The sequence below is a fragment of the Haliaeetus albicilla genome, chromosome 9, assembly GCF_947461875.1.
Source record: "Haliaeetus albicilla chromosome 9, bHalAlb1.1, whole genome shotgun sequence".
Lineage (NCBI taxonomy): Eukaryota > Metazoa > Chordata > Aves > Accipitriformes > Accipitridae > Haliaeetus > Haliaeetus albicilla.
This window is the reverse complement of record NC_091491.1, coordinates 28,424,951-28,445,258: the sequence shown is the minus strand read 5'-3', so window position 1 is coordinate 28,445,258 and position 20,308 is coordinate 28,424,951. Positions and strand designations below refer to the sequence as shown.

Sequence of the window (20,308 nt, the reverse complement as noted above, 5' to 3'; positions counted from 1 at the left end):
CGCTGCCCTCCTTGCAGGCGACGGCCGCCTAGTAGAGAAGCTTTCACTCCCTGATTCGTTACTAGACATTACACCAGAAATAAGATGGGTAGAAGATGCAGTTTGGTGTTATTCCTGCTCTAGGCTTGCTCTGTGGACGGGGAAAGGAGGAGGAAGGAGGGGAGTGAAAGAGCAGGAAAGAGAGATTTTTTCCGGTGAGTGGCCAAGAGCACCCAAGTCAGGCTCCTGCTCTAACCTGCCCGGGATGAGTTTCTCTCTTCATCAGCTCTTTGGAAGCCAACACAGGCGAGCAGCCAGCCCAGCTGCAGTGACCTTCCCAAGGTGACAGCCACTCCTCCCAAACATCTCCACCAGGATGGACCAGGCTGGCCCCGAGGACTCTAGGACCTTCTTAGGGATTATCTCTGAAACGAGGTCCCCCACTCAAGAAGGAAGCTCTCACTCATCTTCTCACAAAGGATTGAATATCCGAGTGCTACAACGGGGGCTTTGGTTACTAAAACATAATTTTTTTAAAAAACACATTCCACAGCTCCATGTGCTAGCACCCAATGAATTATTAACACAAATAATTAAAACTAATATATGGTTGTAAAAATAAATGAATAAAGTATATTTCATTATGCAGTATCCTTGATTTTTACGGTGTTTGTTTGATTACTCACTAATTTGCAAAATGTGGTAATCTGCAGCATGCATCCCAGTCATTAGTGAAATCATACTGTACTTTAGTCAACAGGCTGATGAACTGACATGTTGTACCAGCAGCAACCAATACCCTGTATAGAAGGGCAAAAATTAATTAAAGAGCCTGATTTTTGGTTTTATGAAAGCCAGTTTACAACAACCAGGCAGTGAAGAGTTGAGTTTCTGCAGAGAGGCTTATGGTGATATAAATGAACATTAAATTAAATAATAATCCAACCAAACACACTTAAGGGTCTTGGGTTGGGGGTTTAGGTTTTTTCACATATTTTATCTTTTAGTATCTCGATTCAATTTGGTAAGAATACCTAGGTGACACCTAGAAGACAAATATAACTTCCAACACCCAATTTTGAGAAACATATGTTCTCTTGAACAGATATATGGGTGTTATCATTGGCACGGCTATAAATAAATATTAAATCCCCATCAGTCAAAATAAGGAGTACTCTAAGGTTTCACTTTCATCAGATAACAATAACACCTCTGGAAAAACATTAAGTCTAAATGATAGCATATTTATTATTTGACAAAAAACTATCTTACAAAATATTTTGGTTTAATTCCCAGATGATTTACATAATAGATTATAACAGCTGCTATAACAATTCCAAAGTTGTTTTTTTCTGAGAACTCTTTGAATCCTCTAACACTACAAGTGTTTTTCCAGGTCTTCTTTTTTAAATTAGCATGCCTTGAGAAAATACCTAGGTGTATTTTCCTAGAACCACACTAGCTATTGATCTCAGCTCGACAAAAGTGGAAGAATTCATAGGTCATTTCAAAGTCACCTGTTGAACTAAGGTTCAGAGAAGAAATATTTCTCCTTCGCCAGCCTAGAACCTCTACAGACCAGAGGGCAGTACAAAGGCTTTGCAGGGCACAGACGGTTGCAGTGCACAGCCAGAGCAGAGCCTCCTGGCAGATATCACTGTATTTCAGCATTTTAAGCTGAGCCCTGAAATAACCGGTTCCGTCCTGAGTTCCTTCTCAGGCAAAACTCCTCCTGAAGCAGTGGTGGGCCTTTTGTTTAATTCTAGCCACGTGCAAATTTATTTTGGGATGAGCAAATAATTAATCTATTAAAAGGTTCCATGGGACATTCCAAAAGTTGCCGTGAAAAATTATTGTCAGTGCAGAGCTGAGATGCTGCTTTATAGAATTAGCTCATAAAATAGTATCATGTGTAATTGCATTCATGTTGTCACTGTCTCTTTGTAAATCTCCAGAGATTTACAGCACCACACACTGGAGCAAGACTATCTAATATTTATAATGTTTCATTATTTTCATCTACTTGGAACGAAACCTATAGACTTATAGAAAATCCAGCCCGATGTGTCAGAAATAGCAGTGTCCACTTGCAGGATTTATAGCAGTACACAAAACACAGGCAGACACAATACCACAGTAATTGCAAGCTACCAAACAGCTGCATGGCATTTACTCAAAATACTTTATGCATTTAACACACTTATTGAGCGGAACTTGAAATAGGCTCATTGTTTATTTGGGCATGTCAGAGGGGAAATTTTGTTTCTTTACTAGACCTACAGAGTATAAACAGATCCGGATTGTAAACCACTTTCATCGTACTTCTACAGGTAAAAATAATATTTTAACCGATGACACCTCTGGCTGGGGAAAAGTTGAAAGGCTTCAGAACTTTTCCTATAGTTTAACTCAAAGTCCTGCTTGGAAGAGGACGGCCAAATCAGTCTTGCATAGCTTTCATATCAGAAGTGAATTGTTTACAGCTTTTTGAAACAGTTAGGATTTCATCTTAACATTTCCTAATTTATGACCAGAAAAACTAGGAGCATGCAGCTTTCTGGTTGCTACTGTCAGCCAGCAGACAAACACTGCAGCAAGAGTAAAACAACTTCCTTGTAATTGGTGAGGTCTTAAAATATATGTCCGAGCTTCGTAAAGTACATAGCACTGATGTCAATGGGAATTTTGCCAGATTAAGAAAGGAAGAATTTGGCCTTTTCTCTGTAACTACTGACAACACTGCACAATTTTATGTTGTTAGGATTTTTTAATGACATGTGCTATTCTTTTGTACGCAATAGAACTTAAAAGGAGAGAGTATCTAAATATGAAGCTAAGTTTGTAAAGGAGTCTGTAAGTCCTTTGCAAATGAGGGGAGAAAATGAAAAAAGTCCAGCAATACTGAGATTTTCTAGATAAGCAAGTCCACATATTTTTTAAGGGGTGGGTTTTTTTAAATGTCTGTGCTTTTTGCTAAGTGTCATGAGAAGGAGAAATATGATATTAAGCGGGATCTGATCCTAAACTTATGGCTCAGTGGGAACAGACTAAAAGCCATTTATAGCATATCCCAACAGAAACACTGCATTTGCTGTAGCAGTGTTTAATGCATCTGAATTCTCCTAGCAGAAAACAGCATTTTCACAGTCAAGTTCCAATATTAACGGGGAATTAACTATTAAGTGATATTTGTAGAACAGTGCTAAGGTTGGGGGGGCGGAGGTGGGGGTCCCTCGTTGCTGTAACTCCTTGGCAAAGAAGAATATAGATTTGGTAATCTGGTCAAATTTTCAACTTTTAGTCATGTGGCTGAAAAAAATGGTTTCTTGGAAAGGACCTGACCAAATCTTCTAGATAGCTGCTGCGTTCATACAAAAAATACACCTTTATAAGAACAATAGTTCAGCGAATATCCTAAAAGCAATCATTGCTCACATAAGGTGAACCTTGCATATCATTTCCATCAGCTCTGCAATACCAGTCCAGCCTTCCTATCGGCACTTACATCCAAACACAGATCTTTTTTTATGCCAGACATGAATCAATAAATTTTAAGCTAGCTCAAGAATGTTACCTGTAAATAATGTGCTGTAAACCAAAGCAACACGGGAAAGAGATGAAAAGTGCTGTACCTGTACAGTCATTTATACTGTGCCTGAAGCCTGTTCCAACTCAACAGGAGTCTCCCATTGATTTCAATCTCTTGGTTCAGTCCCTTATTTCAGCCCTCGTGTTTCACCAGTTTAATGTAGTTACAATTCCTGGTAGCCTTTGTCTATTGCTCCTTATAGGAACATTCAACAATTTGCTATATGATTAAAAATGTTTATGGAAGCATGAAGCACACCATATATTGATCAAACATACAGATGAAACAACTCCTACAAACATCACAGCAGAAAACTAATCCAGCATTAAAAAAGTATTTTTATTTTAGTTTTTAAAAAAATATCCCAAGTATTTTAAACAAACTAGCCAGACAATTCTAAATGCTTATATTAGGGATATGCACTTCAATGAAAGTTCTGCTGCAAGCAGTAATGGTAAATAAAAATAAATAACTAAATCTAAATGGATGAAAAAAATATCACTGACACTAAAATTGCTGTAAGCAAATAACCTGCTTCACTCACCTGCGTGAAAGATAATGATTTTGATTTAAACGTAGACACTTGCATTAGGTATGTAGCTGCCTGTATTATAACCCCACTTCCTCAGACAAACATGCCAGTAATCAAAAGTCTAAGGGTTCAACAGCTTTCAATAAAGCATAAAGTTAAGACAAGGAAAACCCAAACTTGAGTAATTAAACATGTATTGTTATAAATAGGAAAAAATACCTTGAGTGCTGTGATGCTGCCATTGCATTTACAAATTCTTGATTTATCAACCATGTGATATTTACAATGTATCTTGATATGTATTGCAGAGCTGGTGGAAATAATACATTCCTACTCAGCACTCGCATTATCGAGCAGATGAATATTTTCAGGGTATTTCCTAGACGATAGTTCTTTCGGATGTCAAGCAGAAAGTACACTTTCTCTCTTAGGATTTTTTTTTTAAATGTAGAATACCTTAAAACCTAAAATTGCACTGCAAGCACCCTCTGTTACAAAGCTTCACACTGACTTGCGTGTAAATTTTCACCATTCAAGAAAGTGAAAGAAAGGTGAAACTTGAAGTGCAAAATAATACCTATTAGCAGAAAAAAAAAATGTTCTTCTTTCAGAAATATTACACCTAGTCGAAGTTTATTTCTAACATGTGAGCTGTTTGAGCTTGCTTGGCCTGCAACCTGCAAAGGTATCCTGCCGGGATGGCTGTCCATTTTTTTGCTATGAATTGTTAGTAAAATTTCCTTGAAATAAAATGGAGGAAGAGATATACAGTAACATCTGCGTAGGGTTTTATCAACTTCTGAGGTGACCATTTTACATCCTGACTGTAAAATGTGCACAGAAAATGGCCTGAGAAAGAATTCCAAACCTTACAGCATTTGGTTTATATTTTTTGACTAGAAGTGAAGTGTCTGGCACATCATTCATTTCCTGCTGGAAGGTGCAGATTTGAGGACATGTTCAACCCTGCTCTAAGTTTAGAAAGTTTCAGAATAAAAGGGAACTATTCCCAAAGTCCCTGCCCTCTAGGTCTGCCTTTTAGATAATGAAGTTTCTGAAGGCGTCGCTCAACACAAACCGACTAAGGAGAAAAGAAAAAAAAAGGGGGGGGGGGGAGAGAAAATGACAGAAAAGCATATGTTTTTGCATTTCTTCTGAGTTTATTCAGAATTATATCCATCTGGGTGAAACAGCTAGCTCCCCAGCAAATTAATGGTCTGATGATTCAGGGAAATGTAGAGCTGGGATCTTAGTTGTAAAATGCATGTAAATGAAGAAAGGAGTGCATGGAGGTGAATCTAGTTTGGTAGGGTACTTTTTCATAGATTAAGTATTAATTTGGAAACAATAACCTCCTAATAAAATGCCAACGTTACAGCAGTTTTATTAAAGCACGTCTTCAAATCAAGGATCAAATTCTCTCGGACTCAGCTGCAGACCGCTGAGGAACCTGAGCAGGGGCATCATTTATTAGCAGAGGCGGCTCATTAGAGGGGGGGAAATTGCTGTCGGTTGGGAACTCGGTCCTGCTTCAGCTGGAAGTTTTGCCTAAGGAGCTCAGGATCGGCCCCTTGCCGTGCCCCTTCCCCCTGCCGCCCGGCTGCGGGGAGGGAACGGCTCTCACCTCTTCCAGCGGGGAAGAAGGGACGGTAGCTTGCGCTTGGAAAACGCTCCGTTGTCTCTAAAACAGCAATCCCCCTGGCAAGCCTGCGTGATAGAGCAGCGGTATCCGCAGATGCTCAACAAATGATCGGTTAAAACACGAAATGCGGTTTCCTTCTCTTTTTTCCGTCCTTTTTTCTTTCTTTTCTTTTTTTTTTTTTTTTTTGACAGCAACTTCTGGGGATTAAGCCCTCTCCAGAGTTTGCCCGTGCCTTGTCATGTGAGTAACGTCCTGCACAACTTAACGAGATAAACTCTGACAAGCTAATAAGGCAGGCCGGGGGGCCGTGCTTGCCGCCACCCTGGCACCGCGTCCCCGGGGCCGGCGGCCGGCTCCGCGCCCCCGCTGCCGCCCGCGGAGGCCGGCCCCGCCGCAGGTCGATAACCGCGCCGGCGGGGAGGCCGCGGAGCGTCCCCGTCTCCCCGCCGCCGGGCACAGCCCGCGGAGCGGCGCGGCGGCAGCGCGGAGCTGGAGCCGCCGGCCCCGGCCCCGGCCCCGGCGCGGTCCTGCGCACCCGCGGACCCTGCGCGGCTGCGGAGCGGGGAACCTTCAGCGTGCGGTTCTCGGGCTCGTTTCGCAGCGGCGGCTTTCGGCAAAGGGGACGTGCCCCCAAGTTGGCGGTGCCCGGCGGCTCTCCGCGCCCCTCCGCCGGGACCGTCCTCCCGCCGCCAGCCCGGGGGCTCCCGGGCCGCGGGGTAGCCGCTGCTCCCGGCTCCTTTCGGTGGGAGCCGGGCGCTGAGCGTCGCTTTGCCCGGAGAACTAGAGTGTCTAATTTATCCAGTCCTCATTTGCGAACGGTCTCCTGCTAAATTATGTCAGCCAAAGGTCAGCCGGACTCAGCGGTTCTCTTCATTTTCTTAATTTTTAAAACAAACAAAAAAAAAAAAAAGGAGGGGGAGGGGGATGGGGGAGGGCGGGGGAGAGAAACCAGCAAGTTATTCAAATTCAACCTCATCTGAATAATCGTGAATTTGATCCAGTCAGAGCTGCAGACTGTACATTAAAAATAAATGTCCAGGAGGCATTTACTGTGGCTGATTTTTTTTTTTTAAATAGAGGTTTTAAAAATGCAACGTCTCTCCAACCCCTCCCCCCAAATATGGAGTGAGTTTTCAGGTATTGCACGAACCTTGCGGAGTGGTATCAGTGTGTCTGCAACACTTAGATTGAATGCATGAACCCCCCGATCATAATTGTATGTTCACAAAGCACATATGGCAGCTGCATTCTCTGTATAGTTTGTTATGGTCTGGTGTGTAATGTAAATATAAAGATCAGACCCAAAACACAGGCTCGCTCTCCCCATAACAACCAACCAAAAAAAAAAAAAAAGGAAAAAAAAGTTGCTTTGCAAACTTAAAAAGAATGACATTAGTGCCATGCTACTGTCTGAGCCAGCAATGATTATTTGGTCTGTTTGCTCCCATTCAGAGTTAATACACGACAATAGTTTTACTCTGTGCTGCTTGACGTGAAACCACTGGGGTTGGGCAGTTCTGTTCCAAACAAATACAACTTCTACACCCATCCCTGGAACAGCGAGCCGAGAGCTGAGCGAGTTTTGCAATGGAGAAAAGCATCACTTACCACGGCGGGGATCTAGATCTCGGCAAATGCTGCCAGTAGGTCTGAGAAGTGAAAAAACTGGAAGGGAAGCGCAAAAGGCAGAAAGTTGGAAAGGGGGATTTGTGTGTGTGCGTGTGTGTGTGCGTGTGTGTGTGTGCGTAAAAGCCAGAGGGAAATGCGAGCACAGCGCTCCCTGCTCTCCCTGGTCGCCACCAAAACAAAGATCCAGGAGTTAAGGGAGCAAAGCTGTGCCAGATATACACACACAGCTCCTCAGGGCCAAACCTCAGCTTCTCACTCACTCCAGCTAGCGACAAGGGTTAATGCTCCGGAGGGACAGGCTAGCCGGCCCCTGACACCATTGGCTAGGAAAGAAATCAGGTTTAAGGTAAATTTACAGGCGCTTTGCAAGTTCTAAAGGGATAATTTTGAATTGAATATAATAATAATACTACTAACAACAATAGTAGGAATCACACCAGAGCCCGTCCTGGTCCCGCTGGCTAAAAACCGAGGGCAGGTCCCCTCCCTGCCCCCGCAGCAGACGTTCCGCGGTGCCGTCCCGGCGCAGGAGCCCGCGCCCTGTGCCTGCCCCAGCCCCGCCGGGGGCACCTGGGCATCTCGGGGAACGCAGCGCAGGGACGAACCCGGGAAAGGAAAAAAAAGGGCTGGGGGGGGGGGAGCGCCGCAACCACGAGCCAAATGCAAAGGTTCAGCCTCACGCTTGGGGGAGATCAACAGTTTTCTCGGGAGTTAAATGATGAGAAGGCGGGGGCAGGTATCTCAGGTGTGTGCCCGGGTGCCACCGTCCCCCCGAAAGCCCTCCGCGCCCCCTCCGAACGCCGGGGAGCTTCCCCTTGGGCTCGGGGGGGGGGGAGGGAAGGCGGCAAAAAGCCTGGATGGAAGGGGGCAGCGAACAGGCGCTCGCACACCTCTGCGTGAAGGTTGGCGTAAACGGTGGCCACGGTGCGAGCCCGAAACGAGCTTCCACTTGGGGAACTGAGGTCAGGATCTGCCCTCTCTGAAAAGAGCAGGAGACATGATGGACATGGGCTTGATCGCCGCCTCTTGTAGTCGGCCGGGGCGCGCAGGGAGCCTCAGCCAGGCGGGGAGGGGGGCACGGCCGCTCAAGGTGGTGCTCGGAGGGGCTTCCACTGCCCGGCCCCTGCGGATGCACCGACGGGCGCCCGTTCGGCTGTAGCGCCGGGCGAGGAGGCGAGGGGAGGCGATGGAGAGGGACGGGCTGCGGCGGAGGGGGAGAAGGAGAGGAGAGAGGGAGGCTGCGGAGAGGGAATCGTCGCTGGGCGAATTCCAGCCAGCCTCGCTCCACCCGGCAGGGCCTTTCGGGGAACTTCGGAGCTGCCGGGCCGGGCTGCGCGGCCGCGGCCGTACCCGCGCCGCCCAGGTGTGGCCGGGAGCCCCGCGCCGGCTCCGGGGGCTCCTGCCCCCGTCCTGCCCACTCCCTACCGGGCTCTGGAGGGAAAGAAAAACCCACCTCATTAGCGAGATTGAGAAGCACGTTTCTGATAACGTGGGCTGTAATTTTGCCACCGTACAAAAGGCTTTAAAATCACTTTGTGCCGCTGAACAATGAGCGCTGGGAATTATTACTATTTGTTTAAAAAAACCCTGCAGCCTGCAAACGGAATAAATGCCAAGACCCCGCGTTTGTTCCTCGGATCTATCATGCGATGTCGATATAGCAGCAATAAAATATGATGGGCCATACAGTATAATGAGATTTTACTAAGAGGAGCGAGGCAGAAAGGAATCCATTACAAGAACCTTTCTCCCTTCCCCCGAGACTGTACTTTTCTGGCGACTGCGCCCGTTGCGTTTTGCCACGCGAGCCCACGACAAGCCGCTCGGCGGGCGGAGGCCGGCGCCGCGAACGGCCGCGTGGAGCGAGCCGGCGATTTGCCAAAGCGCCCGTTCGCTTAAGGAGGTCGCCTTTGCCCGACATGCCGGGGGAAGGCAGGGAAGGGGGGAAAGTGCCCTGCCGGGCGCACCGAAGCGCGCAGGGGGACGAAGCGGCGGGAGCGGCCCGGGCCGGGCCGGGCCGCACTGGGGTGCGGCGGGCAGCACGTGGCGGCGGCGGCGCGCCCCTGCGCGGGCGCGGAGACGGGCGCCGTTACCTTCCGCGGGCGGCGGGGCGGCGGTGAGAGTCATAAATATTCAACAGCACGTGGAGCCGGGCCGCGGGCGCGCATGCGCCGCCGGGGCTGCCGCCGGGGCGCGCGGCGGGCGCGCACACACACGCGCGCGCACACACACACACACACACACACCGCCCCCGCGCACCGCCGCGATTTCTAGGAACCCCCGCATCTACCCGCTGCCCCCCGGCCTCCCCCCGAAAGAGGCAATATCAAACACAAAACACATGTCCCGGCCAGGCGCGGGGGGGCTTGCTAACGTGGGTTGGGGTTTTTTTTTTCCCCTTCTTTTATTTTTTTCTTCAGCCTTTGGCCGTGTTCTTGACAGGATTTTTGGAAGTGAGGAAGATCCGAAAGGATCTTGAAGTCCTGACCCGTGCCAATACGCAACTTCCAGGCTTTTGCTAAGCAAAGCCCTTGCCCACGTCTCGCGAAGGGGCATGTGTGGACGCGGGCTTGAGTGTGCACCGCTGATCATGTGCTCCGCCTCGCTCCGGCTGCCCCCAGACAGCTAATTCTGTGTTTGGGTCCCGAGGTGTAAACACATGCACAATCACAGATGCACACACGGAGCATTTTTTTAACAGCAGTTTCATAGAGAGGTAGTATGATCGTATATATCTAAAAGGTAATTAATTTGATTTATTAGACTTGAAAAATCCTGTCTGCAGTACGGGCGTCATCTGGAAACTTCATGCTATTTTATACTATCTTTCTAAAGCCGAAATAAATGTTACGAATTGATGACAGCTTCCAGCTGCATGATAAAAATAGCCCCTTCGCTTCACAGGATCGTGTTTCTTGTTATCGAAGATGAACCAAATCTGACCCATAGAGTTCAGCAGCGAAAAAAATAATTTGATGCAAAATAAAAACCTGGGCCATTTTTAATAAACAATGCACCCTAAAACACAGCCTCTTTGCCGTGAACCGGAACCCACCTTAGGACGTTCAGCAAGTTGAAGAAATCCGCCCTGCGCCTAGTTCAAAACAGGAATCTCAGTTATTAACCTCTCCGGGTGAATTTGGAAAATACACCCATTTTGTTACAAATGCCGTCCATTGTACGTAGACATTTGCATTAAATAATAGAGGTTGCGTGAGCCTTCAAAAATATACCTCCATGTAAATACACGAACGTGTGTCTTTCTAGAAACACCCCTCTTTCTTTACGTACAAATATAGATGGAGAGATGCATATATATTTATAGATAGGCATGTATTCCTGATAAGACCAGGAACGCGAACGGTGATCCCGGTGAGACTGTGCGCATCTGCAGCAGTGACCGGGCGTCCTGTGGATTACACCCACGAAGCAGGCAGTGCCCGTCCCCGCCACGGGATCCCCCGCGCCTGCGGTGGCGGCCCGCGGCCAGGCGCGGAGGACGGGTGCGGCGGAGCCGCTCCGCGGGCCGGGCTGCGCGGCCGCCCCGGGCCCCAGCCGGGCCTCCCAGCGCTCGCCGGCCTCTCCCCGGCAGCAAAGCCCCGCTCGGGAGAGAATCGCCACGTTTGGAGGGAAACGTGCCGACCTCCCGCGGAACCGCCGCGCTGCGCCGCGGGGAGCGGTCCCTTCTTTCGAGGTGCAGGGCGCGCACGTGCGCGCGGGGCGGCGGGCGCTTCCCACCCGCGGGCGCGGGCAGGCGCACCCGTGAGCGGGCGCACAGGCGTGGTGCCAGTGTGGGCGAGGTGCGCGCGTGTGCGTGTGTGAGTGTGCACTTTTTGTAACGGCGGTACGTAACGCGCCCAGCAAACGGTGCAGCCTCCCTCGTGGGGCTACCGCTCCCGAATTCTTTTCCCCCGGAGCTCCAGCGGTAAAGCGCGCACCGGCTCCTCCAGCGCCAGGTCACTTGAAATCCTCTGCCCTGTGTCAGCAGCCTTTCCCAGAGGGGACCTCCTTCCCCGTTCTGCCTGCTGGAAGTGGGCTTTGCAGCGGGGCTCCGGCTCCGCGCCGGGGCTCCCGCCGACCCCGGGCGCGCCCCGGGGCTCCCTGCGCGCCCGCCGGCACCGGCCCGCCGCCGGGGTGGCCGCTTGCTCCGCTTCGAAGTTGCTCCGAAAGGGGCAAGCGCTCTGGACGTGGGAAAACTCACCAAGTCGGAGCCGTTTACCAGCGTGGCCAGAAAAGCGGTAAATAAAAGCGCCCGTGTTAGGCGCATCAGCCCGGGGACTGCTGCTTCCTCACGGCTAAAGCGAGGGCGATAAGCGGTCGAGGCCAGCGCGGAGCGTGTGTCCCCGTTACGGACAGTGTCTGCTTTAAAGACGCTAACTTCGTCTTAGGGATGCCGGCCTCGCCTTTGAAAAAATTCAAGCGATCAGTCACGAGCCATTAAAGCGACCCGAAAGGCGAGTCTTTCGAGGGGGGAAACGGAAGCGCCCGATTATTGTTTTGCATTTAACTTTCTGCGTGCGAACGGCCCAGGCGCGGCCGGGGGCTGCCGTGTGCGCCCCGCGGGCACAGCACCGAGAGGGGACGGGACGCACAGCCCCCACCCACCCCAAGCAGCCTCCTGCACCCTCCCGCGAGCACCGCCGCGCTGCCGTGGGGGCCTCCGAACGCTCCCCCTCGGCGACGGGAGCCTCCGCGGGCGCGGGAGCCTGCGGCCGGCGCCCGTCGGGCCCCAGCGGTTTGGCTGCCACGAAGGAGGCAGCGCGGAGGGGCGCGGGGGCTGCCGGCACGGCCTGCCGTGGGCTCGGCGCGACCCCGCGCAGACAGCCCCCGCCTACTTGGAAACCTAAGAACCCACGCGGGAGAAGTACCCCGGCAGCGTCTCGAGAGCCAGGCATTAGAAAGAAAATCATGGCCCCCGTCGAGGCTGGAGAGCTGGGGTTCGTGTTTCTCCCCGCAAGCCTTCGTGAGTAAATCCGCAACGGGCGCCTTGCTAGAGGAAAGTTGGCTTTGGGGACGGAAAGAGCGCAGAAACAGCCGAGAGACGCCTCACAACCTCACCGCCCGCAAAAATACCCCTCTCTCTGCCGGGGATTTCAAAGCACCGCTCCCCTCTCCAGAGCCAAGCGAACAGCACAAGCATGGCGTGGACGCGAATTCAGCATTAGCGATTCCAGCCCCAGTGATCGTCGCTAATTCAGAACATATACGGGATGGCGATCAACCAGTTTTGCACCGTTACCCCCTCCCGCCAGATAAAAAACCAACGGCAGCAGCAACAACACGAAAATCATTCTTTCTGCTGTAGGACGCTCAAACAAACCTCAGACCAAAAGTTTAAAAGAATACTCATTAACCAAGTGCTCCAATACACACAAGTAACAGATCTGTGTTAAGCGACCACTAGGGACTTTACACGAGTTCAAAGAAACTTGCAATACGCATCTTTAAAATATATCACCCCCACCACGTTTCTCCGGGTTTCTTTTACAGTGGGATGGCTCAGACTATCTCTACGATTTTTTTTTTTTATTTTTTTTTTTTTAGCTACGCTCGGGTTCTTTTGTTAAAACCGCTGCCTAGTCAAGTCGGCGGGACAGTTAACCTGAAAGATTCGCAGAGAGTAATATTTTCGGCGCATGAAACATTTTTTTCCCTGGCTCCGTCGCCCGGTGGGTTACATTTCCTCAAGTACCAACACTTTCTGCCTCGGTCCCACCGGGCTCCAACTTTTTCTATCTCGGCAAACCCTGCAAGGTGGCGCTCTTTTCCCTGCTAACTGCTATTAGCCTTATAATAATAACATTTTGCAGAAAGTAAAGTTAAAGCGAAGCCTTCCCACGGGTGCTGCAGGGAGCAGACGGCGATGCCGAGCTGGCAGGAGTGGGGCTTCGTCTGAGCAAGGCAAACTTTTGGGGGGGGGGGGGCGGGGGGAGTGGGGAGGGTGCTTTGGGGCGGTGAAAAATCTCCGAGGGAGATCCCCAAATGTTAGGGACAAAGACAAGTACTTGCGGGGTTTTGTTGTGAGGCAGGCGGGCTGTGCTCTGGGTGGGTTACAGCCAGAGCCACGGAGCGCCCGCACGGAGACGAGCAGAGAGCGGCTTCCCCCGGCACCCCCTCCCCCCCCGAGCGGTTAATATGGCTATTGACTCGCTGTACACATAATATTTCTTTAAAGAAGCTGTTAAAGTGTCATCTTGGTCTACTGGAAGGTCAGTTTGTGCAATTCACTCTATGACATATCACAAGCCCTCGCAGCTTTAGCCAACCTCATGATTTGTGTTGTCTGTTGATATGTTGTCTGCTTAATGGGGCGATCATGCAAGCTACAACCAGGAACAAAGCCCAACAGTTCCAACAACCGTAGCTAAGTTAGTGGAAGCAGTACAGCTTGCAAATCTATCAAACTAAACTGCAAGGAAGACAATCTGATTTAGAGAAAAGGCGTTCTGCTACAGTCATTAAGCACAAGTAATTTAGATTTTTTATATTGTCTTCTCATTTACAAATTTACTGTATCAACGCCAGCCAATGGAACGAATTTCTTAAGTAAATGAGAAATAAATAAAAGAGATAGAAAGATAATCAAATTACATAAAATAATTCTTATCCCCTAGATTTATTTTTTTAGAAAGCTATTAACACTGGCAAAATTATAGTAATAATAATAACATAACATAAGAAGTAATTGATTTAAATTAACATCACGTTTTAAGGAATATCAGCAAAAAAAAAAAGAAGGAAGGGAAAAAAGAAAAAGAAAAAAAAAACAAACAAAAAAATACACCCAACAACAACAACAACGGCCTTCGAGAAACAGTGCTGTACTTCTTAGAGTAAAAGGCCCAAGGAAAGTCATGAATTCACTGCCTGAGAATTAGTTATGGTCATAAATGCCTTAAATTAAAATAGCAACCGAAATCTCCTCTGTTTTAAATCTCCTAATATATGTTATCCGAATTAATTTAATTTAGGGACCCGGTCTATGCAGATTCATGGGCAGTGTTGGAGTGGAGTGCAGCACTTCTCGTGTAACAATTCCCCACATTAATATTTATGTAGCATATGCAATCTATTTCTGTTATTTTTATGGTTGTTATTCTATGTCTGCAAAGGTCATTTAAATTATACTGCGGCCGAAAATTTGTTTCATAAATTTTGATATAAATACTAATTACACACTATAGTAATGCCAGCAGGGATCCTTTCATTTATCACATTTATATCACCTTCGCTGCTTTAGTGATGACATAATGGAAAGCAGTGAAAAACTGGGACGGTTTTATTCTAATATCCTAAAGCTAGTTGGAGTTGCAGCAGGTTGACTTAGCGAATAAGAATTCCTACCACAATTCATGGGATTTAAGAATCTTTAATAAGGTACGAAATGTTACCAAACAGTTCTGTAAACTAAATTTTACATACCAATTCTTCTAGCCATAAATATTGAATATCTTGTAACATGTATAACCGGACCTTTACATGCGGATAAATATGGAAATTAGGATTTATATACATTATGTTCTTGTATTTGCCAAAAGCAACGGACAGATATAGTTTATATCTTTTTTTTTTTTTTTAATATCACTTTACATAAACAAATGTAACAGTTTGACACGCAGATCCAGGCTTTCACTATACGAATTTCTTGACAGGACGTGTAACAACATTTTACTGCACTACTTAGACTGGACTTTGGGACGAAATGTTGCACTTTATACAAAAAAGCACATTAATACCAATAATATTCTGTTAGATCGACGTTTAGACTGTAATAATACAAAGTAATTCACATTTTGGTACACATTTACTAGAACATTCTTGCCATTCAGTACAAATAGTTGAATTTCTACCTCTTCCCTCTGCCCCCCCACCACCTCCGCCCCCCCCGCCGCCGCTCCCGCCCGCCCGCCCCTCCCCCCACATATATGCAAAGACCACAAATCCACATATCCCCTTATTCAACTTGCGATATAACTATTTACAAAATCAAACAGTACATTTTTTTGTTGTTTTGTTTTTGAAGCTAATAATTCTGTATTTACAAGGGGGGATGGGGGGGGAAGGCCGCTGCCCGAGCAGACATGCAGTTGGAGATCTCTAATCAGTGGTTTCCAGTAAAGCCCTACACAGTTGGCATTTGCCCTGGTAACCTTGTCTTCTTATGCATTCTACTAACCCCTTCGCCTACCGAGCCTTGGAACAGAGCGGAGCAGAACAGTCCAAAAAAAAAAAAAAAAGGAAAAGAAAAAAAAAGAAAGAAAAAGAAAAAAAGAGAGAAATAAAAGGAAAAAAGGAAAGAAAGGAAGAAAAAAAAAGCAATTTAAAAAAATGAAGTCTTCATTTTACTCAGTCCTGGGTCTACTGGCAGCATTTTATTTTTGTTTGCTCATTTAAATTCAGATTTCAAAGTGTTCATTATTTTTGGAGTCTTTAAATAGGGTATTTGTTTGCTCGCTTGGGGCTTTTTTGTTTTGTTTCGTTTTGGGATTTTCTGTCGTTTTGTTTTAGCGTTTTAGACGTACCATTCGTTAAAATTTGATGTAAGCGTGCTGTGGCTGGACGTGTGGTGGACTGCGGAGGAGGAAGGGGATAAGGAGCTGGCGGTCTGGTTTTCTGTGGACGGAGACACGATGGTTGGAGGGGTGGAGGACTCGTAGCCTGAGCTGGCGGCGGGAGAAGGCTGGGACCCCTGCGAGGAGGATTCGTGGACCTGCAAGAGAAAACCCGGGCAGAAATTGAGAGCGGCGGAGGACGGAGGCCCAGGCGGCGGGCGCCTTCGCCTGGGGATGCGCCACGCAACGGGACCCAGCACCGAGCCACGGGCTCGGCCATCCCCGCGGGGCTCCCCGCCGGCCCCGGCCCCGGCCCCTGCCCGCCGGGGAAGGCCGGGCAGCGCCCACCGGCTGCCTCCTCGCGCTGCCGCCCCCCTCCCCGCGCCCCCCTCCCCCGCTAAAACGCCCCGACAAAAGGCCCTGTCCGAGGGGCCGGGGCTGAGCGCGGCCGGGCGGGGGCCGGGGGGGGGGGTGGTCCGCGGCGCGGCGCGGCCCGGCGGGCCCGGGGCGGACTCCGGGGCCGGGCCGGGGCCGGGCCGCAGCAGCGCGGAGCCCCGCGGCCGGCCGGCCCCGGCCCCGCTCCGCCCGCAGGCGCCGCCGCGCCGCCGCCCCCCGGCCCGGGCGCTCCCGGCCGCCGTCCCCGCAGCCCCCTTCCCCCGGCCAGGCCCGAGGCGGCGTCCGAGCCCCGCGCAGCAGGCGCCCTCCATTTACCTTCATGTGCTTTCTGAGGGAGCTGGGGTGCGTGTAGGACTTGTCACACATTTTGCAGAGATAGGGCTTGTCGGAAGTGTGCACATGCATGTGCTTTTTGCGGTCGCTGCTGTTTGCAAAGCGCCTGTCACAGCCCTCGAATTCACACTTAAATGGTTTTTCACCTATTGCAGAGGGAAGGGGGGGAGGAAAACGGATCCGATTAAGCAGGGCCGGCTGGATCGCTCATTGTCCCCATCGCACCGCCGGACGGAAGCCCAGGGCTCCATTTCAAACACTTGCAACTTTCTAACTTCAACGAGGCTCAAATCCCAAAACCTCGCTTTTCTTCTCTGTCCTTTCCGCACCTCCGACCCCTGCTCAGCGGCCTTTGCGCGGGGGGAAGGGGGGGAGCTAAATAACTTTTTTTTTTTTTTTTTTCCTTTGGAGGGGCGAGTTTCATTTGCAGCCCCAGTCCCGGGCACCTCTCCCTCCTCGCAACGCTCCAAGCGAGAAAGCAGGCGTGGTGGTATTTACACGCGATCCTCAGTGTCTAGTTTCCGTTTTTAGAGCTCATTCTCGTGATATTTTACGCTCCCACCCACCCCAGCCCCCTCCCCCGTATTTTCTTGCAATCTTGAAAATTATCCGGCCGGAGAATACAATGCGAGGGCAGCCCCGCAAACCCTCTGCCAAAGCGCTCGGGAAAGCGGCGCCGGCTTTCGGCGCTCGGGGGTGGGAGCGGGGGGAGAGAGCTCTCCCAGGCAGGGGCTGCTGCATTTCCACCTCCCGCGACGGGGAAAAGTTCTCAGGGATCCCGGCGCCTGCCCTCCGCACAACAATAACACACTACCGCGCCGGGCTCGGTTTATTTAAAATCGCTCCTCGGAATTAAATATTTACCAAGCCCTGAATCGCAGAAGGGAGACGGATGAGCTGCCTGCGATATTTAGCACAATATCTCACGGTGCCACAGTCAAAACTGCCGAACAACAATTAATTAAAACCTATAAATTTAAACAGGACAGGTTGCTGCGATTCCTGCCCCCCCCGCCCCCCCTCCCCGCCCTAACGATCCCAGCAGCAAACCCTGCCTTTCCCCTGCTCTGCCTCGGCAGGGATCATTCTCTTTTTGTTGCTGCTGCTGGCGTGGCTGTGACCGAGCTCGTTTTGCAGCGGAGCTTGCGAGCCTGCCTCTCCCGGAAAAGCGAGCGGCCCTGGACCGCAATCCCCTCCGCCGGTCCCCGTCCCCCCCCCAAGCCGACCCTCAGCCAAGCAGCGCCCCGGGCCCCCCGGCCCCTCCGGCCCGTCCCTGCGCCCCGCTCCGGCCCCGGCGCTCGGCGCTTCCACTCGCAGATAGAAAAGCTACAGAGAAGGTTACCGTACCTGTATGAGTTCTTTTGTGTATTTTGAGATTCTCTGATCTGGCAAACACTTTGCCACAGCCCGGGAAAGGGCAGGGGAAAGGTTTTTCACCTGTGTGGACTCTGATGTGATTTACAAGTTTGTATTTGGCCTTGAAAGGTTTCCCTTCTCTCGGACACTCTTCCCAGAAACATATGTGATTGGACTGCTCGGGTCCTCCAACGTGCTCCACCGTGACATGAGTCACCAGCTCGTGCATCGTGCTGAAAGTTTTGTTGCAGGACTTTTTGGGGTTTGACAATTGCTCGGGCTCAATCCACTTACAGATGAGTTCCTGTTTGATGGGCTGCCGCATGTACCGAAAGAAGGCCCCTGCCCCGTGGTGGGCTGCCATGTTCATGTTCATGTGGCCGTAGCCGTGCAGCTGGGTGGAGGCGTAGTGCTCGGAGCGGGGGCTGGTGACCTGGCCGTACTGGTCGGGTCTGCCGTACATGTCTCCGGAGAAGCCCAGGCGCATCTGCCCGTTCACCACGTTGGGCGACGCGTGGCTGGTGGCTTGCTCGTGCAGCCCCGGGAAAAGTATGTGTCCCGCCGCGTCGGTGTGTCCGTGGGGGCCGGCGAAGCTGCCGGCGGCGGAGGCGAAGAGGCTGTGCTGGGCGCTGGCGGCCGCCGCCTCCCCGAAGCCGCGGTTGCGGAACAGAAAGTCCCGGGTGGAGTTGAAGGCGGCGCTGGAGTAGGAGCTGACATGGGTCGGGTGGTGGTGGTGGCCCAGGGCCGCCGCCGCGTAGCCGGGCGCCTGCGAGGTGAAGGCGGTCTGGCCGGCCGAGGCCAGCTCGTGGGTGCTGGGGTTGATCTTGAAGGCGCCCATGCCGTCGGCGAAGGGGTTGATCCCCAGCCCCACTTCTCTGTCCGTGACATCGGCCGTGGAGTGGTGGCGGGAGGATCCGAAGGTAGTGACTCCTATGGCGGGATACTGCGGTCCAGCATCCAGAAGCATCTTCCCAGCGTCGATGCAGCAACCCAAAAAAAAGCACGCGCGCACACACACAACGCGGAGAGCAGCAGCGGCGGCAGCAGCGGCGGCGGCGGCGGCGAAAACACCCTCTCTGGAAAGTCAGCGACGATCACCACCAAAGCAACCACATCAAAAACACCCCCTTCGGCATCAGCGCGGGGGGAAGGAAAAAAAAAAGGGGGGGAGAAGGAAGGAGAAGGGGAGGAAAAAAAAAAAAAAAAGGAAGAGGCTGGTGCGGACGGGGGGAAGAGATCTTCGCAGTTGCAGATAATAATAATAATAAAAATGTGCCCCAAAAATATTCACTGTCTCTCTGCTTTGACTTTTCAGGGAGGCTTAAGTGGGGAGGGGGGGGTTGGGTGGGCTCAAAAATAAACTGCCTGCAAATAACAATAACGGAGAGAGATCAACACGGGCAGCAAAAAAACAAAACAAAAAAGAAACTTCCTTCAGTGATTTTTTTGGCTATAGGAATGTTGCAAAGTGGCCGAGAGATTGTTTCTCTCTCCTCTTCGAGCTTCCCCACACTCTCCCCGATTTTTTTGGGGGGGGGGCTTTTTTTTTTTCGCTTTGCAAAAAAAGGCGCAAATCATGCACAATATTGTCTTTTGCGGTTTATCTTCCTGGGGAGAAACTTTCACCTCCTCAGCCGGGCGGTGAACGCGAGACTGATAGCGGCAATCATTCCTGCAGATAAATGAATTGAAAAGACGACACCGTCCCCCCCCTTGATGAATGGGAGCCGGGGGCGGAGCGACGTGCGGGCGGACGTGAGCGCTCATTGGTCGGCGCCGGCTCCCCCTTCCTCGCGTAACTCCCCCCGGCCCCGCCAACGAGGGGCTCGCACGGCCGCCTCCCGCCGCTGATTGGCCCCTCCGCCTCATCAATCGCAGGTATTGTGAGCGCCCTGACATCCCTTCTGACAAACAGGGCTGCAGGAGTAGCAACTTTTTTTTTTTTTTAATATATAAAGCCTTTTTTTTTTTTTCTTCACGAAAATATTTCCAGCGCATCTTTTTTGTGTGTGTGTGTGCTAAGGAAAAAAAAGATCTTTGATTATTATTAGCGTTATTTTCTCCCCCGCTCTCCCTCTCTCTGTCCGTCTCTCTCCAGCACTCTGATAATGATGGTAATGATGATTTCTTGGTGATCCAGAATTTTTAAGATCACTGAGCAACTTTTTAGGCTTTGAAAAGAGAAGCCCTGTAGGGACTCGCTTCTTTTCAAGTTGTTTTCCGCTTGTTTAAAACTGAAGCTCTCCGAGAGTAGGTGTTGGGTGCATTTGATTTTCTTTTTAAACATCAGGCGTGATTTC

At 50.3% G+C, this 20,308-nt stretch overlaps 1 protein-coding gene and 1 long non-coding RNA gene across 2 annotated transcripts in view; both read right to left on the bottom strand.

The window, feature by feature from the left end:
- LOC138686863 (uncharacterized) overlaps window positions 1-7,617 on the bottom strand; it is a 50,083-nt gene extending 42,466 nt beyond the window's left edge. Inside the window, exon 1 of the long non-coding RNA XR_011326191.1 lies at window positions 7,351-7,617. This is a non-coding gene — a long non-coding RNA (uncharacterized lncRNA). The remainder of the gene's footprint in view (window positions 1-7,350) is intronic.
- A 7,107-nt stretch (window positions 7,618-14,724) lies between these two features.
- Window positions 14,725-19,922, bottom strand: LOC138686862 (zinc finger protein ZIC 1). The gene is made up of 3 exons (XM_069792280.1): window positions 18,000-19,922; window positions 16,635-16,798; window positions 14,725-16,081 (listed from the first exon to the last, which is right to left on the bottom strand). The coding sequence occupies exons 1-3, from the start codon at window positions 18,973-18,975 to the stop codon at window positions 15,884-15,886; spliced, it is 1,338 nt and encodes a 445-aa protein (XP_069648381.1). The 5' UTR covers window positions 18,976-19,922; the 3' UTR covers window positions 14,725-15,883.
- Between the last annotated feature and the right edge of the window lie 386 nt (window positions 19,923-20,308).

Excerpts from the sequence above, each read along its gene's own strand:
- LOC138686862 (XM_069792280.1), bottom strand. The coding sequence starts at position 18,975 with ATGCTTCTGGATGCTGGACCGCAGTATCCCGCCATAGGAGTCACTACC. Across the intron at positions 16,799-17,999 it reads ACACAAAAGAACTCATACAG|GTGAAAAACCATTTAAGTGT; the intron begins GTACGGTAACCT and ends CCTCTGCAATAG. Across the intron at positions 16,082-16,634 it reads CCCTCAGAAAGCACATGAAG|GTCCACGAATCCTCCTCGCA; the intron begins GTAAATGGAGGG and ends TTTCTCTTGCAG.